The sequence below is a fragment of the Oncorhynchus masou genome, chromosome 20 (assembly GCF_036934945.1).
Source record: "Oncorhynchus masou masou isolate Uvic2021 chromosome 20, UVic_Omas_1.1, whole genome shotgun sequence".
Classification (NCBI taxonomy): domain Eukaryota; kingdom Metazoa; phylum Chordata; class Actinopteri; order Salmoniformes; family Salmonidae; genus Oncorhynchus; species Oncorhynchus masou.
In genome coordinates this window covers 919,725-947,261 of record NC_088231.1, presented here as the reverse complement: position 1 = coordinate 947,261, position 27,537 = coordinate 919,725, and the positions used below count along the sequence as shown (strand labels likewise).

General features: G+C 40.5%; 1 protein-coding gene across 1 annotated transcript; it reads left to right on the top strand.

Annotated features, from left to right (window-relative positions):
• The first annotated feature begins 442 nt into the window (after nucleotides 1-442).
• Nucleotides 443-22,834, top strand: map9 (microtubule-associated protein 9). Its single transcript, XM_064925987.1, has 14 exons — nucleotides 443-718; nucleotides 1,018-1,094; nucleotides 7,951-8,035; nucleotides 8,218-8,772; nucleotides 8,977-9,206; nucleotides 10,152-10,263; nucleotides 11,931-11,998; nucleotides 14,281-14,351; nucleotides 15,955-16,117; nucleotides 17,860-17,949; nucleotides 18,224-18,385; nucleotides 19,156-19,301; nucleotides 19,660-19,795; nucleotides 21,917-22,834. The coding sequence occupies exons 2-14, from the start codon at nucleotides 1,020-1,022 to the stop codon at nucleotides 22,034-22,036; spliced, it is 2,013 nt and encodes a 670-aa protein (XP_064782059.1). The 5' UTR covers nucleotides 443-718; nucleotides 1,018-1,019; the 3' UTR covers nucleotides 22,037-22,834.
• Nucleotides 22,835-27,537: the final 4,703 nt, after the last annotated feature.

Below are 27,537 nucleotides of genomic sequence, written 5' to 3'. Positions count from 1 at the left end.
TTTTAAGAAGTTGCTAAGTAGCCTTAAAGCAATTGCTAACTAGCAATTAACTAACTAATGAATGAATTTATTAAGTAACCAGCGCAATGATTGGAAGTAGATGGGAACAGATAGCATGCTTTCTGTTCCTGTAGACTTCTAGTCATTGGACGAATGCCTGTTAATGTTGGCTCACGAAACTACCTCTAACTTCCTTTATACTGGACGCAGAGACATGCAATGGCATCCACAAGTTTATCGGATTCTGGGGAAGTAAAATAGATCAAAGTGCTTCATTAAGTGTACGTGTTTTCCTTTAAATTGCCTTTAAAAATATATATATATATAAAATATTGTTGCATGAATGTGTTTTACACTTATGTATAGGGAACCTTTATTATGAAATCCCAACCTTGAGGACAAACGTGACACGGAAGTGATCCAGAAACAGTTCCTTAGTTACTGTGTATGACTTTGTGTTTGTGGTAACTAGTGACGACCCAACAATTGCAGAGTTCTGTTAAATACCCTGGCCAGCGTTGAACCGGCCTACGGTTCGTCGCGTGATACGGGGGGGTGAGGGCAGTCTGGTTCCAAAACGAATGCTATCGTTTTTTACCCGCTGCAAACTACGAAAACCCGGGCGCGCAGTCCAGTTTAAGAGAATCCCCTCATTCAGTGAAACATGTTGTTTTAGCAACAAACTACCTTCTTGACAAACAAAATCAAATCAACCGAGGTAAAAAGATTAAATAGCTAACGTTAGCATACAGCTAGCTAGTTGTTTTTCATGAGATAGCAGGATATTTTTTGCAGCTTTAGCTAAATCACGTTTTCCCTAGAAAGATAAAGTGGGCTGGGTGAGCTAGCTGACGTTAGCTTATTCAAAATCAGAGATAACCAAGGTCACATTGATTTGTATGGCAATGCGTTTTGTCTAAGAGAAATAGCTACAGTAGCTTGCGAATTAAACTAGCTTGACTAGCTAACTAAGCTATTCACATGGCTGGCATCTCAAAATAACTTTTTGATTTCCAGGAATGGCAGATAAAGACTTCAGCACAACACTGGCTTACACCAAGAGCCCGAAGGCGTCGAGGAGAACACATTTTCAGGTAGCTACAAACTGCTTGTTCAACACCTGTTTTTTACTGTCTGCTCAGCACGCATTACTAAGGTACTCGTTGTATACCTAACGGCCTATACCAACATTAAAACATACTAGTGTACCATGATAGAAATACTATTGTAGTATTTACTGGAGTGTTTTTGTTATATTATCTTTGACATAAGTGATTCTCCATGAGGAAACCTACTGGAGTTGTTAAGTTTTTAACAATGAACAACTTCATAGATAAGAACACTATAACAATATGGCAGAAAATGAAACGTATTCTACCAGAATACGGGCTCCTGAGTGGTGCAGCAGTCTAAGGCACTGCATCTCAGTGCTAGATGCGTCACTACAGACCCTGGTTCGATTCCAGGCTGTATCACAACCGGTCGTGATTGGGAGTCCCATAAGGCGGCACACAATTGGCCCAGCGTCGTTAGGGTTTGGTCGGGGTAGACCATCATAATAAAAACAAACAATATCAGTTCCTAAAAACACAACCTTTAAGGAACAATCCTTGGATAGCTTTTCAGAATTTACCGACATAGAAACCCTAAATGAGTTGTTAACAGGAAATACATGTATTTCCATGACACAATTAAAAAGTAATTATAGACTGACCAATGTCGATAGTTTCAAATACATGCAATTTAAAAGTTACATATCTTAAAATTTAAATTTGAAGTCTTTTGGACATCAGAACTATCTTAAGGGAATCTTATTTGAGTCAGAAAATGATTTTTATATGATAGGGAAGATATCCAACTGACAGTCTCCTTGAAAAAAATATAAACTATTGTAACCAAGAAATGATGTTGGCACAAGAAAATTGGAACATGACGAAATTACAGTTAATGAAAATGAACACTTAATCCAGTATAAGCAAATTTATTATACAAAAGAGACGGTGCTTGACTTGGGATGAAAGAAGTCCAGAAGCTGTCTTTTTCCATGTCGATCCATTAGAAAATGTTCACCAAAATTCACAAATGACATTATGCAATAGAGACTTCTGATTATTCACTGTTAAGGATTTATACCCATTTCCCATGACTTTTAACCAAATTTGAATGACTATTATAGTCTAATGAGCAAGTAAGCATTATTGACACTGGAATGTTGTTGTGCCTGATCCCATCCGATGATAAGTATTTCTGTCTTAAATAAAGCCCTTTTGTGGGGAATAAGCCATTCTGATTGGCTGGTCTTGGCTCTCTAGTGGGTGGGCCTACACCCTCCCATGGCTGTGCCCCTGCCCAGTCATGTGAAATCCATAGATTAGGGCCTAAAAAATCAATTTCAATTGACTATAATTCTGAAAAATCTTTGAAATTGTTGCGTTTATATTATTTAGGCTATCTCAGTACTGGTGGAAAGGCGACAATGACACCAATACTTTAGCTGTAGTTAACTAGCAAGAAATTGCTACAAGTTATGTTTTGAATTGGCTATCTAGTTCGTCTGTTGTCTGTCATTATTTCATACCTACTGCTGAAATGTCACGCTCTCTCTCCTCTGGCAATGGCCCACTCACATTAGTGAACCTGTATTATTTTTTTATTTTTTTTCGCATGTACATAATGTTACTGCTACCGTCTCTTATGACAAAAATAGCTTCTGGACATCAGAACAAGGATTACTCACCTTGAACTGGACAAATAATATTTCTTTAATGAGTTGGATGAGATGGATTTACTCGAGACACCCAACAAGGCCCTCATCTCCATCATTCGCAGGAGGAAAAGAAGAGATATCGTGGACAATGGTCCGGGTGCTTCGTAAAGATCTGTCGCCAAGAGGGTAATCTACCTTTACCATCGGTCCTATTAGCCAACTTACAATTAATCGATAAAAATAGACGAACTACGAGCATGTATATCCTAACAACGGGACATTAATAACTGTAGTATCGTGGCTGAATGACAACATGATTAACATACAGCTGGCGGGTTTTAAGCTTTTTCAGGAGGATAAACAGCGGCCTCTGGTAATAAAAGGGGCAGCCTATGCATATTTGTCAACAACAGCTGGTGCACAAACTCTAAGGAAGTCTCAAGGTTTTGCTCGCCTGAGATAGTGTGGTCTACAGCTTATCATGAGATACTCTATCTAACTAGAATTTTCATCTGTATTTTTCGTATCTGTCTACATACCACCATAGACCGATGCTGGCATGAAGACCGCACTCAATGAGCTGCACAGGCTGGAATATGTTCCGGGATTCTTCCGATGGCATTAAGGAGTACACCATATCAATCACTTGCTTTATCAATAAGTGCATCAGTGACGTAGTCCCCACAGTGACTATGTACATACCCCAACCAGAAGCCATGGATTACAGGCAACATCCGCACTGAGCTAAAGGGTAGAGCTGCCGCTTTCAAGGAGTGGGACTCTAACCTGGAAGCTGATAAGAAATCCCGCTATGCCTTCCGACAAACCATCAAACAGGCAAAGTGTCAATACAGGACAAAGATTGAACCATACTACACCGGCTCCATTGCTTGTTGGATGTGGCAGGGCTTGCAAACTATTACAGACTACAAAGGGAAGCACAGCCACGAGAAACCCAGTAACACATACCTACCAGACAAGCTAAATTGCTTCTATGCTCGCTTCGAGGCAAGTAACACTGAAACATGCATGAGAGCACCAGCTGTTCTGGACAACTGTGTGATCACGCTCTCTGTAGCCAATGTGAGTAAAGACCTTAAAACAAGACACATTCGAAAGGCCGGAAGGCCACACCGATTAGCCAAGATGTGTACTCCGAGCATGCACTAACCAACTGACAAGTTTCTTCACTGATATTTTCAACCTGTCCCTGATTAACATTGTATTTACCAACCTGTTTCAACAGAGTAGCATAGTCCCTGTGCTCAAGAACACTAAGGTAACCTGTCTAAATTACTACCGACCCGTAGCACTCATGTCTGTAGCAATGAAGTGCTTTGAAAGGCTGGTCATGGCTCACGTCAACACTATTAATCCAGAAACCACAGACCCACTCCAATTTGCATACCGCCCCAACAGATCCAATCTCTATTGTACTCAACACTGCCCTTTCCCACCTGGACAAAAGGAACACCTATGTGAGAATGCTATTCATTGACTACAGCTCAGCGTTCAACACCATAGTGCCCTCAAAGCTCACCACTAAGCTAAGGACCCTGGGACTATACACCTCCCTCTGCCACTGGATCCTGGACTTCCTGTCGGGTCACCCCCAGGTGGTAAGGGTAGGTAACAACACATCCGCCACGCTGATCCTCAACATGGGGGCCCCTTAGTGGTGCGTGCTCAGTCCCCTCCTGTACTCCCTGTTCACTCATGACTGCACAGTCAGGCACGACTCCAACACCATCAATATGTTTGTTGATGACACAATAGTCGTACGCCTGATCACCGACAATGACGAGACAGCCTATAGGGAGGTCAGAGACCTGGCCGTGTGGTGCCAGCACATCAACCTCTCCCTCAAGACAAAGGAGAATGTTGTGGACTACAGGAAAAGGAGGACCAAGCACGCACACATTCTCATTGATGGGCTGTAATGGAGCAGGTTGAGAGCTTCAAGTTCCTTGGTGTCCACATCACTGACAAACTAACATGGTCCAAGCACACCAAGACAGTTGTGAAGAAGGCACGACAAAACCTATTCCCCCTCAGGAGACTGAAAAGATTCTACAGCAGCACCATTGAGAGCATCCTGACGGGTTGCATCACTGCCACTGCTCGGCCCTCGACCGCAAGGCACTACAGAGGGTCGTGCGTACAGCCCAGTACATCACTAGGGCCAAGCTTCCTGCCATGCAGGACCTCCATACCAGGCGTTATCAGAGGAAGGCCCTAAAAATGGTCAAAGACTCCAGCCACCCTAGTCATAGACTGTTCTCTCTGCTACCGCACGTCAATCGGTACCGGAGCTTCTACCCCCAAGCCTTAAGACTCCTGAACAGCTAATCAAATGGCTACCCAGACTATTTGCATTGCCCCTCCGCCCCCTCTTTTTTTACGCTGCTGCTATTCTCTGTTATTATCTATGCATAGTCACTAACATGTACATATACCCCAATTACCTCAACTAACCAATGCCCCTGTATATTGACTTTGTATCGATACCTCCTGTATATAGCCTCGCTATTGTTATTTTACTGCTGCTCTTTAATTATTTGTAACTTTTCTTTTGTTACTTTTTTTGTATTTTTCTTAACTGCATTGTTGGTTAAGAGCTTGTAAGTAAGCATTTCACTGTAAGGTCTGCAACTGTTTTATTCGGCACATATGACAATTCAAATTTAATTTGAAATTCACATTCTACAGCACAATGGCAGTCACGTCTTAAGTGTAAATTAATAATCCATGCTTTTTGGGAATGGTATAAATTCTGGAAGTTGTGTGGGCGGAGCTAGAAAGTTGGCTGTCAGAAATATCACTATGTAAATGTACTTTTCATCCGTTTGTCTGCATATTTCAAGACATGCCATATGGGGGTGTAGTGAGATACCCGATGGGTTGGACGATTCTCTTCTCATAACTCATCTGGAAAAAAAACGTATACTCAAAACATGGAAATCAATCTGCCATCATTAACACAATGGGAAAAATCAAATGAATTATTATTTAAATATTGAAAGTACTTGGGCTATGGAGAGAAACAAAATGGTGCAGTTTCAGGCCACGTGGCGGAAAGTAATGTGTGCTCTGGAGATGGGGACTGTGCTCGTGGGTCTGGGCAGGGGTGATGTATGATGTTGTTTGTGTGTATTGTTTTTTAAAATTGTAAGAACCTACTGGAGAAATACTGAAAGAGCAAATTTTCCATAACCTGTAGGTAGGTAGGACTGGGATCTAAACAGATAGTTAAGAGCTTCTGCTCTTTTTTTATAACCTGTAGGGAACACAATATATGGTCTACACTTGGCATGTATATATGTAGGCTTCTCACTTATGGGTGGCACAAATTGGGATATGCGGGAGGGGAATGGGCAGGTTAGGTCTTTATACAAATTGGATACCATAGTATTTATAATACAAGTGTAGTGTTTTTGCGGACATTACTGTAGTTTAACTACAGTGATTTTTGAATGGATAATACTGTAGTATTTACTTTAGTATTCTACAGTATACTACACTTTACTACAGAATTCTGTAGTAAGTACTGTAGTATTCTATGGTAAACTGTAGTATTTTTTTCATGAGGTTAAGTCATAGGCTCGAACAGAGAGCCTACCTTTCATCTGTGGCTTGAAGGTATTGGTCTAGGTATAGGCCTAGCTTATTAAACACAACTATTATAGGCCCAAATCTCAATGGAGTTGCAATGAGTCTCCGGAGTGTACCGCTATCAGTCGATACTTATAAAAATGTCCATTATTTAATGCTTACCTTGTACCTATGTTTGTCCTGTGTAACTTCAAGCTTTTCTTTGGGTGCATTTTGTTGCATTTTACACAAATTAAGAATTCTGACAGCTCTGAAACAATCAGGATAAGCACAGGTACACAGTAAGCATCACAAAATGTATATTTATAAAAGTATTGAGTGGTACAACACGTTTCTGACGGCCTTCTTCCATTACAGAGCATGCTAGACACAGGCTGTAACATGGAGATATGGCCATGAGGGAACACTAACCATAACCCTATAAAGGTGTGTAGTAGTTTAAAATATATATAATTTATCGCTGATTTGAAAGTTAAGTTCCATATGTTTCCAAAACTGTATCAAATGCGAGGAGTATTTGGGTTTAGAAAAAGCTTCGGTTAATCAAACTGAACATGAAATGACTCCAAAAGAGTCATGACAAAGGCTAAATGATCTGTAATCTGTCAGAATGTTTGCATTAACGTGATACTGTTATGTGCACCAGGTGTTTGATGTGTACCTTGGAGACATTAAACTTCCTGTTTAGGTTTCGGCCCCACTGAGACACATTAACATGGATAAAATTGTATGACGTACATTGTTGTCTGGCTTTGTCCATCAAAAGTACAACACATCAACTATTGGACGAGTTGAAAGAAGGACCGTTTTTTTGGGTCGGTCAGTCATGATCCGTTGTCAATCACAAATGACTCCTATTTAAAAAGCGTGCTCTCCCATCCAAAATTCTCGGAATCAAAATCAGTGTCTTGGCACACTTTAAGGGCCAGCTCAGTCTCGACTCTAGTTGGCCAGTCCAAAAAGGTTAGAGTTCAAATGGTTGGTGACAAAATCAGATATATACAAAAGAGGTAGTGTGCTGTATATCTAGGCCTCAATTTTCAGCTGGCGCGAAGTAGACGCAAGTGTCAAATGCACGTTGGTTTTACCATTTCGTAATTGTCCAGCCCCAACGCCAAGTAAGGTAATTTACCTGTCTACATCAGCACGCTTGCGCTGAGGTAGGAGGGGTGGTAATATTTGAGGTGTCCTTACAAAGAAGCGCAAAAGGGACAATTTCAAGCAGCGCTAATGAGAAGTTAAGACCCACAAAAAGCAGGTCTTAACGTAGCGCAGTTGATAATGGCATGGATTTTGAGAGCAGAAGCGCAGCCTATCCATCCATGGCGCGCAGTGTCCATGGAAGGAGAGATGTGCCTCTTGTGCCGGTGAATCTCGTATTTAGAAACATAACAAAACAATTGGTTTCCTCCCCCATTTGGTTTCTCCCCAAACCAAGCATAGCCTACCCTCTTAATCAAGGCTGATTTAGCAGTATCGCATAGGTGCGTCTTTTTTATCCGGGCCATTAGACAGAAGTAACCTATGAACAAAAGGGTTTTAAAATGGTCTACTGAGATTCACTGAGTGTCCAAAACATTAAGGACACCTTCCTAATATTGAGTTGCACCCCCCCCCCCCTTCCTTCTTAGGATGAGCTGGAGGCAGCTGTTTCTGCTAGAGCAAGTAAAAAGAAGACTGACCAATACTCCTATTCGGATGACTTTGATGAAGATGGTAAGACATTAGACATACTAATGAGTGGCACATCGATCACTCGAAATCTGAACTTCAGTGATCTTAAATCGCCCCTATTACACAATATCAGTTCATATTGGCAAGCTACATTTTACATTAGGCAACACTGTTATAAGTTGACCACCAAATTACTGACAGATGTGTTTGTAATATTTTCCTAGATGTGTTGAAAGAACTTCTCAATTCAAGAAAAAAGAGAATCGATACCTTCAAGGCTGGAAAGAAGAAAGCCAAGATCAACGACTTCAACCTGTCGGACGATGAGGAGGAAAGCAAAAGGCCGACGAGAGTGTCGTTCATGAAGACGCGAAAGGCCACTTCCCCCTTACAAGATTTGGCGACACCTGACCCACATAAAAATGAACAAACAGACGGCTTTATTGGATGTAGCAGCGACCAGAAGGATTCGGACTCCTCACTGCACTTTAAAAACCCTCATCAAGACTACACAGAAACCTCAGCATCACAGAACAGTCAATTGAAATCTCCTCTTTCCCTACCCTCGCAACCAAGTCAAACAGAATCCCCATTACAATCAACTTCGGAGAACAACAGCCATTGGGATTCTTCCTTGCCCCTGCCATCTAATGGTGGTCTGTTGGAAACCCCATTGCCCTTGCCGTCTGAAAATAGTGTGGAGAGCAAAGAATCGGGGACTGGAGGAAAAGGAAAGCTAGCTACTCCACTGCCACTCATCAGATGTGCATCCTTGACAGGTTTCTTCAAATCTCCTTCAATTCATAGCTTGTTCCTGTCATTAATATGCACAATGTTATGTATGATGTATTTGATATGGTCATGACACAATTTGTGGGCGACATTGGTTCATTGTTATCTTATTTTTGTCAGTTATCATATCTGTTTGTAGCTATAGTCTTAGGAATTATTAGGTATTATTGTCTAATCCCTTTCCCATTCAGACAGTGTTGTCGAGAATGAGCCACCCAGACCCAAACCCAGGCAGAGGACCCTGAGGGTGAGCAGTCAAACCGAGGCGGAGCCTGTCTCTGTGGACAAGGAAACTCCTCCTAGCAGACCCCCCACCTCCTCTGTGTCCATCTCTCTTTCCTCTATTGACCAGGGTGAAATGGCCAGCACCCCCACTACTTCATCTTCTAGCAAAACATCCGCCAGGAGTCATAGTCGACAAGTGAGTAACGTGATGTTGTCTTATTGATACTTTGACCTGGACCAGAAACGGGTAACTTGGTGCCAGGTTTGTTTGTGCCATCTTGCCAACTCCTATTGTTTTTGTCAGATGGACATTGTTGCTTAGCTTGACTATGACCATACAGTAGGAGTTGGCAAGACAGCAGATCTGGGGGCCAGGCTAAGACACCATAGAATTGTAAAGAGATATACAGGTACAGTGGGGCAAAAAAGTATTTAGTCAGCCACTGATAGTAGGCTTTGTTACTTTGGTCCCAGCTCTCTGCAGGTCATTCACTAGGTCCCCTCGTGTGGTTCTGGGATTTTTGCTCACCGTTCTTGTGATCATTTTGACCCCACGGGTGAGATCTTGCGTGGAGCCCCAGATCGAGGGAGATTATCAATGGTCTTGTATGTTTTCCATTTCCTAATAATTGCTCCCACAGTAAATTTTTTCAAACCAAGCTGCTTACCTATTGCAGATTCAGTCTTCCGAGCCTGGTGCAGGTCTACAATTTTGTTTCTGGTGTCCTATGACAGCTCTTTGGTCTTGGCCATAGTGGAGTTTGGAGTGTGACTGTTTGAGGTTGTGGACAGGTGTCTTTTATACTGATAATAAGTTCAAACATAAGTTCAAAATAAGTTCATACTTATTTTCCACCTTAATTTGCAAATAAATTCATAAAAAATCCTACAGTGATTTTCTGGATTTTTTTTCTTCTCATTTTGTCTGTCATAGTTGAAGTGTAGGGGAAGTCATAATAAACTGCGGCAAATAGATCAGTTAGATAATGCAGTCAATGTTGTAATGGTAGTCAAAAACAACGGCACCATCGATTAGCTGGCCCTTATCACAACCTTTGGATGATGACCATATGACAAAAATGCACATTTCGGACTCACATTGGACAATAAAGTCATATTGTATTTTTGTATTTCACTACAGGGCCCCGTAGGAGACCACTCCATCTCATCTAAACTCCGCAAATCGTCCTCTTCAACCGTAGGTCGGCAGTCAAACTCGCTGTACAAATCTACTGATGGCACCTGGAGTAGAGGTAAGAAGCATAGGTGACATTTTCTGCTCGCTAAACAGCATTTGTGTGCAAAGTAAAACAACTGATATGCCTACATCCAGCTGCAAGTATTGTTAGTATCTGTAATTTAAGCAGAAATAAACATTTGGAGCGGTTTCCTAGACACAGATTAAACCTAGTCCTAGACCGAAAAGCAAGTTCAGGTTGGTTTCCCAGGCCCAAACCTCGTCTATTGTACTAAAAAGTACGCTCAAGGGAGATTCTTTCATAAGCATGCTTTTTAGTCCAGGCATAGATTTATTCTGGGTCTGGTTGGAAACTTCCCCTTAGTGTTTACCTCAGAGACATATAGAGAGAGAGTTAAGCCAGGTTTTAGAATGGCCACCATGCTAGCGCCCATATAACCTTGAGAAATGTATTCTTGTAATGTTGATGATGCAATACAAGAGCACCTCTGACAGTTCTCTTTGAAATGACCCGCTGTAAACAAGAAAAACAGAGCAGCGAATTTAAAACTTAAAAAAAATATATATATTATTGATTAGCATTCATGTGTTGTAGTGTCAACAGTGAAAGCATATCTGCTTTTACTGGACATCTTCATAGGTTTTGAAAACTATTAGAAATGAACAGCTGATTATCACTTAGCAAGGGCTATGGAGGAAAAAGTGGCACTCGACACGTTCAGCCACATTGGCCTAACTCTATTTGCATTGAGTGTACAAAACATTAGAAACACTTTCCTAATATTGAATGGCAACCCCTTTTGGCCTCAGAACAGCCTACATTTGTCAGGGCATGGACACTACAAGGTGTTGAAAGCTTTCCACAGGAATGCTGGCCCATGTTGACTCCCAATATTTCCCACAGTTGTGTCAAGTTGGCTGGATTTCCTTTGGGTGGTGGACCATTTTTGATACACACATGATACTGTTGAGTGTTAAATATCCAGCAACATTGCAGTTCATAAGACACTTGAACCGGTGTGCATGGTACCTAGTACCATACCCCATTCAAAGGCACTTCTTTTTCTTGCCCATTCACCCTCTGAATGGCACACATACAGTGGGGCAAAAAGGTATTTAGTCAGCCACCAATTGTTCAAGTTCTCCCACTTAAAAAGATGAGGCCTGTAATTTTCATCATAGGTACACATCATAGGTACATTTTTTTTCTAATTTTGTCTGTCATAGTTGAAGTGAACCTATGATGAAAATTACAGGCCTCTCATCTTTTTAAGTGGGAGAACTTGCACAATTGGTGGCTGACTAAATACTTTTTTGCCCCACTGTACACAATCCATTTCTCAATTGTCTCAAGGCTTAAAAATCCTTCTTTAACCTGCCTCCTCCCCTTCATCTACAATGATTTGAAGTGGATTTAACAAGTGATATCAATAAGGGATCATAGCTTTGACCTGGATTCACCTGGTCAATCTGTCAGGTTTTCTACTGTATATGACTTGTGTTTACCTGATGCACGCTATGCATTTGTGAGCTGCAGTATTCAAAAATTGTTTGAAAATATGAATTTGGACTTGATAGGTAATGTGTGTGCCCAGGCAGAAGGTTATAAGCAAATACACTGCAAAAACATTGCTATAGTGGGTTTAATTGTCTTAAGTTGTTTCAAGAAGGACAACATGGACAACATCCAACACATTCTAAAAACAAAATTTCTTTTTACAGATGGACATACTTCAGAAGACAGCAAGGCAAAGGATGGAAAATACTCCACATCATTTGAAGAATATCAAGTAAGTAATCTACTAGAGGTCAACCGATTCTGATTTTTCAACGCCGATTGTTGGTTGACCAAAAAAAGCAGATACCGATTAATCGATTTTTTAAAATGTTTTTTTAATGTATTTATTTATTTGTAATCATGACAATTACAACTATACTGAATGACCTCTTTTATTTTAACTAAATGCATCAATCAAATCATTTTAGCCTCAAATAAATAATGAAACATGTTCAATTTGGTTTAAATAATGCAAAAACAAAGTGTTGGCGAAGAAAGTGAAAGTGCAATATGTGCAATGTAAAAAAGCTAACGTTTAAGTTCCTTGGTCAGAACATGAGAACATATGTTAAAAGGAACCACCAGCTTTCATGAGTCTTCAATATTCCCAGGTAAGAAGTTTTAGGTTGAGGTTATTATAGGACTATTTCTCTATACCATTTGTATTTCATATACTTTTGACTATTGGATGTTCTTATAGGCACTTTAGTATTGCCAGTGTAACTGTATAGCTTCCGTCCCTTTCCTCGCCCCTACCTGGGCTCGAACCAGGAACACATCGACAACAGCCACCCTTGAAGAATCGTTACCCATCGCTCCACAAAAGCTGCGGCCCTTGCAGAGCAAGGGGAACAACTACTCCAAGTCTGAGCGAATGGCGTTTGAAATGCTATTAGCGCGCACCCCGATAACTAGCTAGCCATTTCACATCGGTTACACCAGCCTAATCTCGGGAGTTGATAGGCTTGAAGTCATAAACAGCGCAATGCTTGAAGCATTGCGAAGAGCTGCTGGCAAACGCACAAGTGCTGTTTGATTGAATGTTTACGAGCTTGCTGCTGCTCAGTCAGACTGCTCTATCAAATATAATTCTAACACACTAACACACAAATACGAGCCTTGGGTCATTAATATGGTCAAATCCGGAAACTAACATTTCGAAAATAAAACGTTTATTCTTTCAGTGAAATACGGAACTGTTCCGTATTTTATCTAACGGATGGCATCCCTAAGTCTAAATATTGCTGTTACATTGTACAACCTTCAATGTTATGTCATTAATTATATACAATTCTGGCAAATTAGTTACGGCCTTTGTTAGGAATAAATGGACTTCACACAGTTCGTAATGAACCAGGCAGCCCAAACTGCTGCATATACCCTGACTGCTTGCACGGAACGCAAGAGAAGTGACATTTCCCCTAGTTATAAGAAATTCATGTTAGCAGGCAATAGTAACTAAATATGCAGGTTTAAAAAATATATACTTGTGTATTGATTTTAAATGAAAGCATTGATGTTAATGGTTAGGTACATTGGTGCAACGACAGTGCTTTTTTTCGCAAACGCGCTTGTTAAATCATCACCCGTTTGTCGAAGTAGGCTGTGATTCAATGCGAAATTAACATGCACCGCATCGATTATATACAATGCAGGACATGCTAGATATACTAGTAATATCATCAACCATGTGTAGTTATCTAGTGATTATGTTAAGATTGATTGTTTTTTATAAGATAAGTTTAATGCTAGCTCGCAACTTACCTTGGCTTCTTGCTGCACTCGCGTAACAGGTAGTCAGCCTGCCACACAGGCTCCTCATGGAGTGCAATGTAAGGCAGGTGGTTAGAGCGTTGGACTAGTAACCGGAAGGTTGCAAAAACGAATATCCGAGCTGACAAGGTAAAAATTTGTCGTTCTGCCCCTGAACAAGGAAGTTAACTCACCGTTCCTAGGCCGTCATTGAAAATAAGAATGTGTTCTTAACTGACTAGCCTAGTTAAATAAGGGTATTTTCTTTTTTATAATAGGCAAATCGGTGTCCAAAAATACAGATTACCGATTGTTATATGAACTTGAAATCGGCCCTAATTAATCGTCCGACCTCTATAATCTACTGTTTTAATTTGCTTTGTTATTGATGATGCCATCTGATTTGACTAAATCTGATATTTTTGTATTGCCTATCATATACCTAAAGTATTAGCTTCACCCCACTTTGTAATAATTTTGGAAAATTAACAATACTCACCAGTATAAAATTACATCCAACCACAGTTGCAGGTTTCATTAAAGCTCCATCCAGTAAAAATCATAGACTGCATTGAGGGACATTTTAACCTAACACTAAACTGAGCTATAACTTTCTCTTTCCTAAAACTCATCACCACACTGTTTTAGCGAGTGGGATTTACAGAAAATTGAGTTATTAGAAAACTTATTGAGAGTGATTGTGATAAGTGATTGTGATAAGGTCCAGGAGTTTTCATGTAGGTGATTCATGCTTCTTCTCAGGACGATTCAGAGGATCACCCAGATCATATAAGCAGACTCAGCCATGTGACTGAGAACTCTATCGACACCAGGTAAACACCATATTTCTCTCTACATTTATCTAAATCTTGCAGCCATTGCCTCAAACTATATTATACTTCGCAAACTATAGGATAGTAGTATGCTTAATGCAAAAAAACTTCCATTATTGGTAGGTTAATAACTACTACACAGTACTGCAACATGATATTCCATTCTATTTTCAAATACTATGACATTGTTTGAAACGTAACTACTGCTTTTAATCAGGGCAAGGCGACCGGAAACATGACCGAATGAATACAAACAGTGTAGCTATTCCCTCCGCAAGGCAATCAAACAAGCTAAGCGTCAGTATAGAGACAAAGTAGAGTCTCAATTCAAAGGCTCAGATACGAGAGGTATGTGGCAGGGTCACCTCCACCCTACCTGACACCCTAGACCCACTCCAATTTGCTTACCGCCCCAATAGGTCCACAGACGACGCAATCACACTGCACACTGCCCTAACCCATCTCGACAAGAGGAATACCTATGTAAGAATGCTGTTCATCGACTACAGCTCAGCATTTAACACCATAATACCCTCCAAACTCGTCATTAAGCTCGAGACCCTAGGTCTTGACCCCGCCCTGTGCAACTGGGTCCTGGACATTCTGACAGGCCGCCCCCAGGTGGTGAGGATAGGAAACAACATCTCCACCCCGCTGATCCTCAACACTGGGGCCCCACAAATGTGCATTCTCCGCCCTCTCCTGTACTCCCTGTTCACCCATGACTGCGTGGCCATGCACGACTCCAACTCAATCATCAAGTTTGCAGACGACACTACAGTGGTAGGCTTGATTATCAACAACGACGAGACAGCCTTCAGGGAGGAGGTGAGGGCCCTCGGAGTGTGGTGTCAGGAAAATAACCTCACACGCAACGTCAACAAAACAAAGGAGATGATCCTGGACTTCAGGAAACAGCAGAGGGAGCACCCCCCTATCCATATCGACAGGACAGTAGTAGAGAAGGTGGAAAGTTTTTTTTTTAAGTTCCTCGGCGTACACATCACGGACAAACTGAAATGGTCCAACGACACAGACAGCTAGGTGAAGAAGGCGCAACAGTGCCTCTTCAACCTCAAGAGGCTGAATAAATTTTGCATGTTACCAAAACACTCACAAACTTTTACAGATGCACAATTGAGAGCATCCTGTCAGGCTGTATCACCGCCTGGTAGGGCAACTGCTCCGCCCACATCTGCAAGGCTCTCCAGAGGGTAGTGAGGTCTGCACAACGCATCACCGGGGGCAAACTACCTGCCCTCCAGGACGACCTACACCACCCGATGTCACAGGAAGGCCAAAAAGATCATCAAGGACAACAACCACCCGAGCCACTGCCTGTTCACCTCGCTATCATCCAGAAGGCGAGGTCAGTACAGGTGCATGAAAGCTGGGACCGAGAGACTGAAAAACAGCTTCTATCTCAAGGCCATCAGACTGTTAAACAGCCACCACTAACATTTAGTGGCTGCTGTCAACATACTGACTCAAATCTCAAGCCACTTTAATAATTCAAAATTGGATGTAATAACAAGAAATGCATGGGGATCATTTTCATTTCTGGTAAACCTTGGTCATTTCTATTTTGTTTTTATTTCCTTAGGCCCTCAAGTTCTCTGACAAAAAGCTCCCGAAAGTCGCAGAGTGTGTGTTCGTACACAGCAGAGTCCAAATACTTGGGGTCGCTGAAAGTTCTGGATCGTAAAGTGCAGATGAAGGAAGCAGAGCCCGGATCTGCAGATTCTCTCAGGGCGGCCATATACCAGGTATGGGCAGGATTTGATTGGATGACTTTGATTGGATGACTTTGTATATATGCATGATTGTGATAAGGGGCAGGAGTTTTCCCTGACCGTGTGACCTGAGCAGAAAACCTTTGGGCCCTATGCAGAATATATGAGAAAGATGAAATGGTATCTTTTGTGTCTCCGTTATGATTATTAATTTACGATACAGTGCATTTGGAAAGTATTCAGACCCCTTGACTTTTTCCACATTTTGTTACGTTACAACTTTATTCTAAAATTGATTAAATCGTTTTTCCCCCTCATCATTCTACACACACTACCCCATAATAACAAAGCAGAAAAAATGTTTTAATACATTTTTGCAGATGTATTTAAAAAAAATTGAACGGAAATATCACATTTACATAAGTTTTCAGACCTTTTACTCAGTACTTTGTTGAAGCACCTTTGGCAGTGATTACAGCCTGGAGTCTTATTGGGTGTGACGCTACAAGCTTGGCACACCTGTATTTGGGGAGTTTCTCCCATTCTTCTCTGCAGATCCTCTCAAGCTCTGTCAGGTTGCACAGCTATTGTCACGTCTGTCCAGAGAGGTCCTTGGGAGACTTGTCCTGAAGCCACTCCTGTGTTTTCCTGTTGGAAGGTGAACCTTTGCCCCAGTCTGAGGTCCTGAGTGCTTTGGAGCAGGTTTTCATCAAGTACCTCTCAATACTTTGCTCTGTTCGTCTTTCCCTTCACCCTGACTAGTCTCTCAGTCCCTGCTGCTGAAAAACATCCCCACAGCGTGATGCTGCCACCAGCATGCTTCACTGTAGGGATGGTGCCAGGTTTCTTCCAGACGTGGCGCTTGGCATTCAGGCCAAATAGTTCAATCTAGGTTTCATCAGACCAGAGAATCTTGTTTCTCATGGTCTGAGAGTCATTTAGGTGCCTTTTGGAAAACTCCAAGCAAAGTGGCTTCTGTCTGGCAACTCTCTGCAGAGATGGGAGAACCTTCCAGGAGGACAACCATCTTCACAGAGGAACTCTGAAGCTCTGTCAGTGACCATCGGGTTCTTGGTCACCTCCCTGACAAAGGCCTTCTCCCGTGATTGGTCAGTTTGGCCAGGCAGCCAGCTCTAGGAATTGTCTTGGTGGTTCCAAACTTCTTCCATTTAAGAATGATGGAGGCCACTGTGTTTTTGGGGACCTTCAATGCTGCAGACATTTTTTGGTACCCTTCCCCAGATCTGTGCCTTGACACAATCCTGTCTCGGAGCTCTACAGACAATTCCTTCGACCTCATGGCTTGGTTTTTGCTCTGACTTGCATTGTCAACTGTGGTATCTTCTATAGACAGGTGTGTGCCTTTCCAAATCATGTTCAATCAATTCAATTTACCACCGGTGACTCCAAGTTGTAAGAACATCCAACTCAAGGATGATCAATGGATACTAGATGCACCTGAGTTCAATTTCGAGTCTCATAGCAAAGGATCTGAATACTTATGTAAATAAGGTATGTGTTTTATTTTCAATACATTTGCAAAAAAATAAAACAGTTTGCTTTGTCTTTATGGGGTAATTGTCTATAGATTGATGAGGAACATTCTTTATTAAATCCATTTTAGAATAAGGCTGTAACATAACAACTTTTTGAAAAAGTAAAGGTGTTTGAATACTTTCCGAATGCACTGTATCTACCCTACCTCATCACTGTGTGTGTATGTATGTATGTATGTATATATATATATATATATAACCATTTTCTGAAAATAACAGGAATGGCTGAAAAAAAAAAGAGAGAAGTTGCAAGAGACAATGCAAACAAGGAAAGAGGAACAAACATTAAAGGAAGAGAAGAGGAGAAAGGTAAAGGTGAAAATGTTGGCACTGCATCTTAAAAGTTTAATTTATTTGCAGAATAATATTTCTATAATCAATTTATAGATTTGTAAAAAATTATTCAGATAATTCATTTTAAGAATGACCTTTCCGCCCAAGGTATGCATTATACATAACTTAAACTACAAATGCAGCCGTTTTAGGTCCTGTAGGTCTTAAGAGCACCTCATGTATTAATAGTAAATGATACAAGAAGAAAACAGCTAATCATCAAATAACACATTATTACCTCTGTCCACAGGATGAGCAAGCTAAAATGGACGATGCCAAGGCCTCTTATGAGGCTTGGAAAGAAAAGAAAACCGAAGTCATCAAAGCAAAAGTCAAAGAAAAGCAAGATGTGATCAAAAAGAAGCAAAGAGAAATTTATGAACAAGAAGAGAAAAAGGAATCTGCTAAAAAGGTATATACTGTGTGTACAAAACATTAAGAACACCTGCTCTTTCCATAACAGACTGACCAGGTAAATCCCTGTGAAAGCTATGATCCCTTCTTGTAGTCACTTGTTAAATCCACTTCAATCCGTGTAGATGAAGGGGAGGAGACGGGTTAAAGAAGGATTTTTAAGCCATGAGATATTTGAGACATGGATTGTGTATGTGTCCCATGGGCAATACAAAATATGGAAGTGTGTTTTGAACGGGGTATGCTAGTAGGTGGCTAACGCACCAGTTTGTGGTCCAAGGTCCAATGCAGCCATTTTTTATCTCAATATAAAATCATTTCTGAGTGACAATTAAGTACCCAGGTCAAAAAGCTTCTTAGCAAAGAGCAACATTCTGGGAGGGGTCTGAGTGGGGAGGGGGAAGCTGAAAACTAGGGGTTATTGGCATAGAGGTTTGGAACTCTTTCTTATTGGTGTAATAACTAATTTGCTGACTGGTGATGTCAGGCCAAAACTCCATCCCACCAAAACAGGCTGACATTTCAGGCAGTCTTTTCAAACCGCTCTTACACTAAAAGGGCATTATCATAATTTTCTCAATTCCACAGTATTATTCCAACCTGGTAGTGTGGAAATGTGTATATATAAAACAGTCAAAACGCATTTTTGATTGCGCTGGGCCTTTAAGTAGTTATTAAGCGTCACAGAATATATCTCAATGCATTATCTGCATTTATGCAAACATTATCTGCATTTATTCATATCTTTATGAATGTATGTCCCTGCAGGTTTTTGAAAAGTGGAAGCAGGGACATGATGAACTTCTCAAAGAGAAATACACGAAACAGAAGGAGGCTGAAAATAAACTAAAACAGAAGAAAGAAGAGAAGGAAGAGGAGAGAAAGAGAGATTCCATATCTGCCATTTCTAATTGGTGAGAGCATCAAAAGGTGGTCCTTGGTGGCCCAATTTGGTTAAGGTGTGGCACTAGCAATGTCAAGGTCATGGGTTCAATTCCTGCAGGGATCACAAACATATTAAAATGTATGCTGACTACTGTAGACTAAGTCACCTTGGGTAAATTTGCCTGCTAAGTGGCATATTATTTTTCAAACATCAGTTTGATGTTGATCTTTTCTAAAGTAACAAGCTTGGATGAAAGCTCTTTAAAATCACAGATAGAAATGTATTGGTCAGTTACACTAGAGGGCGTTACAGTATTGGCATAGATACAGGATATGAATGAATCAAACTATACAATTGCCTTTTTTCTTCCCCTGGAAATTACATAGGAATGAAAGGAAGAAGGATGTTGTCCATGAAAAAGTGAAAACGGAGCGTCGGAAAGAGAAGATCAAAGAGGAAGAGGAGAGATACGAAAAAGAAGAGAAGGATAGGATGGCCTTGGAGATGTATGAAAAATGGCTGGTATGTACACTACCATTTTTTTGTCCATTAAAATAACATCAAATTGATCAGAAATACAGTGTAGACATTGTTAATGTTGTAAATGACTATTGTAGCAGAAAATGGCAGATAAAGATAATAATAATAATTTAAAAATAAAATGGAATATCTACATTATCAGCAACCATCACTACTGTATTCCAATGGCACGTTGTGTTAGCTAATCCAAGTTTATAATTTTAAAAGGCTAATTGATCATTAGAAAACCCTTTTGCCATTATGTTAGCACAGCTGAAATGGTTGTCCTGATTAAAGAAGCAATAAAACTGGCCTTTAGACTGGTTGAGTATCTGGAGCATCAGCATTTGGGTTCGATTACAGGCTCAAAATGGCCAGAAACAAAGACCTTCTGAAACTCGTCAGTCTATTTTTGTTCTGAGAAATTGAGGCTATTCCATGCACAAAATTGCCAAGAAACTGAAGATGTACAACACTGTGTACTACTCCCTTCACAGAACAGAGCAAACTGGCTCTTACCAGAATAGAAAGTGGTGCACCGGGGCCTCCCACTCAACTGAGCAAGAGGACAAGTACATTAGAGTGTCTAGTTTGAGAAACAGACGCCTCACAAGTCCTCAACTGGCAGCTTCATTAAGGAGTACCCGCAAAACACAACGTCAACTGTGAAGAGGTGACTCCGGGATGCTGGCCTTCTAGGCAGTTCCTCTGTCCAGTGTCTGTTTGCCCATCTTAATCTTTTCTTTTTATTGGCCAGTCTGTGATATGGCTTTTTCAACTCTGCCTAAAAGGCCAGCATCCCGGAGTCGCCTCTTCACTGTTGACGTTGAGACTGATGTTTTGCGGGTACTATTTAATGAAGCTTCCATTTGAGGACTAGTGAAGCTTCTGCTTCTCAAACTAGACACTCTAATGTAATTTTCCTCTTGCTCAGTTGTGCACCGGGGCCTCCCACTCCTCATTCTATTCTGGTTAGAGCCAATATGCGCTGTTCTGTGAAGGGAGTAGTACACAGCACTATACGAGATCTTAAGTTTCTTGGCAATTTCTCGCATGGAATAGCCTTCATTTCTCAGAACAAGAATAGACTGACAAGTTTCAGAAGAAAGGTCTTTGTTTCTGGCCATTTTGAGCCTGTAATTGAGCCCACAAATGCTGATGCTCCAGATACTCAACCAATCTCAAGAAGGTCAGTTTTACTTCTTTAATCAGGACAAAGGTTTTCAGCTGTTCTAACATACTTGCAAAAGGGTTTTCTAATGATCAATTAGACTCTTAAAATTATACACTTAGATTAGCTAACACAACGTGCCATTGGAACACAGGAGTGATGGTTGTTGATGATGGGCCTCTGTACGCCTATGTAGATCTTGCATTAACAAAATCTGTTTCCAGCTACAATAGTCATTTACAACATTAACAATTTCTACACTGTATTTCTGATCAATTTGATGTTATTTTAATGGTCAAAAATGTTGCTTTTCTTTAAAAAAACAAGGAAATTTCTAAGTGACTTTTGAACGGTAGTGTATACACACAGACCACATTTAAGCGGCTTTATAGTCCCAGTCGGTATTCAATTCACGTAATAATAAGGAATTCCCCTCGACCACGCCCACAAATTGGGGAAAACCAACATTGAAAACCAACATCCTATTGGATCCCCTTGTAAAAGAGGCAACTTTGTCGTCAACTTTTTTGTTATACAGAAAAAAATCTGATCAAATTGTATTGGTCACATTCACATATTTAGCAGATGTTATTGCGGGTGTTCCACATTTTGTTACGTTACAGCCTTATTTCTGATTTATTTTAAATTTTTATATATGTTAGTTTTTTTTAATCAATAGTGAAGACATCAAAACTATGAAATAACACATGGAATCATGTAGTAACCAAAAAAGTGTTATACAATATATTTGGAGTTGTTTATCTTCAAAGTAGCCACCCTTTGCCTTAATGACAGTTTGAAGTAGCAGTTTTTATTTTTTTACACTTTACATTGACAAATTTAAGGCACTTTCTGAATTTACTGACTTCAATTTGAATTGAACCCAACCCGCCATGTTGACAATTAAATGTTCTGCCAATTGAGCTACTATGTTGTCTGCAATTCTCCTACAGAGAAGGAAAGAACGCCAACAGACAAGACAGAGGAAGGAGAGACAGATACAAGCTATTCTACAAGACGATCCACCGCCCCCTTGGAGTCCACCAAGTAAAACTGTGCCTTTTGGAAAATAATCCCTGCACAGCCTATGGATTTATGTCACTAAATATGGAGTTTGCCTATTTAGATTGTTGTATGTTTTTATCATGACTGAAATTGTGTTATTTATGAAATTGTACAAAATTCAATTGAATGATTTTTGGAATTCTGTGTACTTTTTTCTGTATTGAAATGTAATTTTGCATGACACATTTCTTCATGACTTCATACATGGAGAAACTCAACACAACAGAGCCATACATACTATGTATGTACAGTACACACTTTGTGTGTGTGTGTGTGTGTGTGTATACAGTGCCTTGCGAAAGTATTCGGCCCCCTTGAACTTTGCGACCTTTTGCTACATTTCAGGCTTCAAACATAAAGATATAAAACTGTATTTTTTTATGAAGAATCAACAGCAAGTGGGACACAATCATGAAGTGGAACGACATTTATTGGATATTTCAAACTTTTTTAACAAATCAAAAACTGAAAAATTGGGCGTGCAAAATTATTCAGCCCCTTTACTTTCAGTGCAGCAAACTCTCTCCAGAAGTTCAGTGAGGATCTCTGAATGATCCAATGTTGACCTAAATGACTAATGATGATAAATACAATCCACATGTGTGTAATCAAGTCTCCGTATAAATGCACCTGCACTGTGATAGTCTCAGAGGTCCGTTAAAAGCGCAGAGAGCATCATGAAGAACAAGGAACACACCAGGCAGGTCCGAGATACTGTTGTGAAGAAGTTTAAAGCCGGATTTGGATACAAAAAGATTTCCCAAGCTTTAAACATCCCAAGGAGCACTGTGCAAGCGATAATATTGAAATGGAAGGAGTATCAGACCACTGCAAATCTACCAAGACCTGGCCGTCCCTCTAAACTTTCAGCTCATACAAGGAGAAGACTGATCAGAGATGCAGCCAAGAGGCCCATGATCACTCTGGATGAACTGCAGAGATCTACAGCTGAGGTGGGAGACTCTGTCCATAGGACAACAATCAGTCGTATATTGAACAAATCTGGCCTTTATGGAAGAGTGGCAAGAAGAAAGCCATTTCTTAAAGATATCCATAAAAAGTGTCGTTTAAAGTTTGCCACAAGCCACCTGGGAGACACACCAAACATGTGGAAGAAGGTGCTCTGGTCAGATGAAACCAAAATTGAACTTTTTGGCAACAATGCAAAACGTTATGTTTGGCGTAAAAGCAACACAGCTCATCAACCACAACACACCATCCCCACTGTCAAACATGGTGGTGGCAGCATCATGGTTTGGGCCTGCTTTTCTTCAGCAGGGACAGGGAAGATGGTTAAAATTGATGGGAAGATGGATGGAGCCAAATACAGGACCATTCTGGAAGAAAACCTGATGGAGTCTGCAAAAGACCTGAGACTGGGATGGAGATTTGTCTTCCAACAAGACAATGATCCAAAACATAAAGCAAAATCTACAATGGAATGGTTCAAAAATAAACATATCTAGGTGTTAGAATGGCCAAGTCAAAGTCCAGACCTGAATCCAATCGAGAATCTGTGGAAAGAACTGAAAACTGCTGTTCACAAATGCTCTCCATCCAACCTCACTGAGCTCGAGCTGTTTTGCAAGGAGGAATGGGAAAAAATTTCAGTCTCTCGATGTGCAAAACTGATAGAGACATACCCCAAGCGACTTACAGCTGTAATCGCAGCAAAAGGTGGCGCTACAAAGTATTAACTTAAGGGGGCTGAATAATTTTGCACGCCCAATTTTTCAGTTTTTGATTTGTTAAAGTTTGAAATATCCAATAAATGTCGTTCCACTTCATGATTGTGTCCCACTTGTTGTTGATTCTTCACAAAAAAATACAGTTTTATATCTTTGTTTGAAGCCTGAAATGTGGCAAAAGTTCGCAAAGATCAAGGGGGCCGAATACTTTCGCAAGGCACTGTATGTGTTCTTTTACTTCTCTTATTATTTCACTTTGCACCATCTCAGCTGAGCCCTCAAGAACTTTGTTCTGGATTTGGTGGCTTGTGTACTTAGCATTGCCACATGCATTCATCCTTTTCTCTATAAGAGGGTTATGCTTTGCTATTTTTTTCTAAGATTGTCAAAAAATGACCCTTGTTGTGAGAGTCATCAGACTCTCGATGACCTCTGCGCTATATTTTGAGTGTCAGTTAATAGGAGCACATCTGCAATTGTTTTAATGTAAGTACAGTTTTTCACCACTTTCTTTTTCCGGTCCTCATTCAGGAGTTGCTGTCAATAGCCCTTTTATGCTGATTCCAAGCATACATAGCATTGATATGATGCTCTGCATTCGAATGGAGCTTAAACCCAGAATCTTTAAACAATGCCTTTTTCCAGTTACAAAACCCTGACTGTGATGTGAAGGCAGATTCAGGTGTATTGGGCAGAGAAAAATGCCTACAGGCAAAACAATAAGTTGAATCTTGGCTTACAGAATATTCAAGCCATGAATTGTTCTCATACCGGGAGCTGTTGAAAGCCCTTTTCCTAGTACCATGCTCAGTTCTGGGAAATGTTTTCAAACACGGCTGTACAGGACCCTCTTCTCTGGATCTTGAAATGTCTTAAATACACATTAAATAATGTGTCATATCTCTATAGAAATGTATAATTAATGGATCCACAAGATTAGATACTAACAGCTGCTAACTAAAATGTGTAGTTTAAAGAATAGGCCTGGCCTACCATTGTGTCCTTCTGGAACAGCATATCTGGTGCTTGATGCAGTTGGGAGGGGCTCGATGACACCTCCTGGCAGCTCTAGCTCACTGTCTTGCTCAGAGTCAGAGGTCTCTGTGTCATCCCTTGATACATCTATTACATTAAAATAAAACAAGAACCATTAGTGTATAATCAAAATAAAAATGCCACAGCCATCAAAACAAGAACACACATGAATCAACAGCCAACATTTTAAAGTGAGGTTTAATCTGACAAAACCATCTATTACAAGCTGAAGCTAAACTTACATTCTGAATTGGGCATGTGACTGACTGCCTGATAGATGCTCTGACCCGGTGGTGGTAGACTGGGTCCTTGTGAAGTCTGACCACACTGACTCTGATGAGCCTCATGTAGGGAGCTGCTCTGGGGTCCGGTGGTGATGCAAGGGCTGGGGTCTGTTTGCACCTGATCTGCCTGTTTGTGCTTCTTTAAAAAGAAGTCTGATATCTCCCTTTCTTTTCATATGTAATTGACCCTATGCAAAAATAAGACAGTCTATGGTTACATATAAGCATCCAATTACCCAAATGTTTGTCCAATCTCAAGTACAAATCCCCATTATCATAACTGTACCTTAAAATCAACTGCCTTAGTTACTAGTTAGATCATGGCTAGCCCTACTCTGCAGTAAGTAACTTAGTTAGCTATAATTTCTTACACCTTTACGATAGCAAACAGGCTATCTGCAAATTGTGGTCATCTTTTGAGTAATATGATTTTTCGTTTTGAGTTAAAGTACGAAAATCTAACTGAGTTCATGGATTTCAAATGGCTGAATGTTAACTTCCGTAACATTGACAGCTGTAGCCTACTAGTTACCCCACATTAACTAAACATTCATATACTGAAACAGATGTAAATATAATGTTAGGCTAAATTGGGAACCGGTCTCTCTTATCTGATTAACTGTCTGTTAATGGAGCCAAAGGTAAGTTTTAAGGTTTAGCATCGGGTTTAAGTTTCCTGAACAACTTTTACGAAAGTTGAGTCGCTGTGTAAATTAACATGTTAATTTACACAGCGACTCAACTTCCGTAGAAGTTGTTCAGGAAACTTAAACGCGATGCTAAAATTTACTTAAAATATTGTAACGATCTTGGGTTTATAAGCGCGAAAATCGCATGAGCATGTTTTTGCGGCACAGTCGATAGCGCGCCGGACCTTGGGCTCGAAGGTCGAGGGTTCGAGACCTGCTCCCTGCCTGTTTCATTACATTGGTGTCGGAAGTGATCAGACCTCGCATCCACGACAGTGCGTGTGCTTGGCCGGTGAGCGCGTTCCTGTAAGACGTAGAGTCGCAAGCTAGCGCGAGGACGCTGGGTTTATAAACGCTGAAATTAACTCGGGTTCGAGACCTGCACCATGCTGTTTCATTACAATATGATAATTTCGCCAACCGTGAAAAGAGCTCGCTATGGAAATATTTTCTCTTCTGTATCTCGCAACCAACGTTAATATTCTCTCTTCCACGTCCTCGACTTGAAAACTCAAAATAAATGTTTATTTCAAGAAGAGGTGAAATGAGATGTCAATCCGCATCAAACTGCCAGTAGCGAATGAAATTCGGGCATAGTTTATGTAATAGGGTTCCTCTGTGCTTTTTGCATGCGACATTTCTGGGTGCATTACATGCATTCTGGCAGGAGGGTATGATAAATTATCTTAAATTGGAGTGTTTATGTCGTAGGAGCAGGAACCAATGGTTCTTCTCAAATCTTCCTTTAGATATGTTTGCCATTTGTTCATTACAGGTTCTCAACCATCAGGTAGAGTTTAATTCAACCCATGATATAACTTGGCAATCAAATTCTTTGGCGTAGCAGTTTCATTCGGCAATTTGTTGACGCGATTGAATAAGATTTCTGAACTCAAATCAGAACTGCCTTGGATAATCCAAATCTTTCTTGTCATTGATTGAATGATCCGTCATAGTGCACATGTTCAAAAATCATGATGCCACTTTGGAAACAGGATTTAAAGGTGTTATCATTAAACGCTGGAGGTACGGTGAGGTTATTCCAAATAGGGGTGCCTGGCGAAATTGGTTCTTCCACCTCATTAATTTATGTACATTTTTTCAAACAATTTTAAAACAGTGTTTGCTGATATACACTGAGTATACAAAATATGAAGAACAACTGCTCTTTCCATGACAGACTGGCCAGGTGAAAGCTATGATCCATAATTGATGTCACTTGTTAAATCCACTTCAATCAGTGTAGATGAAGGGGGAGGAGACCGGTGAAAGAAGCCTTTAGACATCGATTGTGTATGTGTGCCATTCAGACCGTGGTATGGTAGTAGGTGCCAGGCACACCGGTTTGTGTCAAGAATTGCAAAGCTGCTGGGTTTTTCCACGCTCAACAGTTTCCCCTTTCATGGTCGCAGGAAGATGTTTAGGGTTGGGGGTGCTGAAATGTTTTTGTGCGCTGCTGATTACTATTTTGGTCCACTCATACAGGAGTAGTAAAGTCTCAGTGCACTACTTTTGTGATGAAAAATGTATATTTTAACCCCAAAATATATACAGTGGAGCAAAACAGTATTTAGTCAGCCACCAATTGTGCAAGTTCTCCCACTTAAAAATATGAGAGGCCTGTAATTTTCATCATAGGTACACTTCAACTATGACAGACAAAATGAGAAAAATAAATCCAGAAAATCACATTGTAGGATTTTTAATGAATTTATTTGCAAATTATGGTGGAAAATAAGTATTTAATCACCTACAAACAAGCAAGATTTCTGGCTCTCACAGACCTGTAACTTCTTCTTTAAGAGGCTCCTCT

Excerpts from the sequence above, each read along its gene's own strand:
- map9 (XM_064925987.1), top strand. The coding sequence starts at position 1,020 with ATGGCAGATAAAGACTTCAGCACAACACTGGCTTACACCAAGAGCCCG. Across the intron at positions 17,950-18,223 it reads AGGAAGAGAAGAGGAGAAAG|GATGAGCAAGCTAAAATGGA; the intron begins GTAAAGGTGAAA and ends CTCTGTCCACAG. Across the intron at positions 18,386-19,155 it reads AAAAGGAATCTGCTAAAAAG|GTTTTTGAAAAGTGGAAGCA; the intron begins GTATATACTGTG and ends ATGTCCCTGCAG.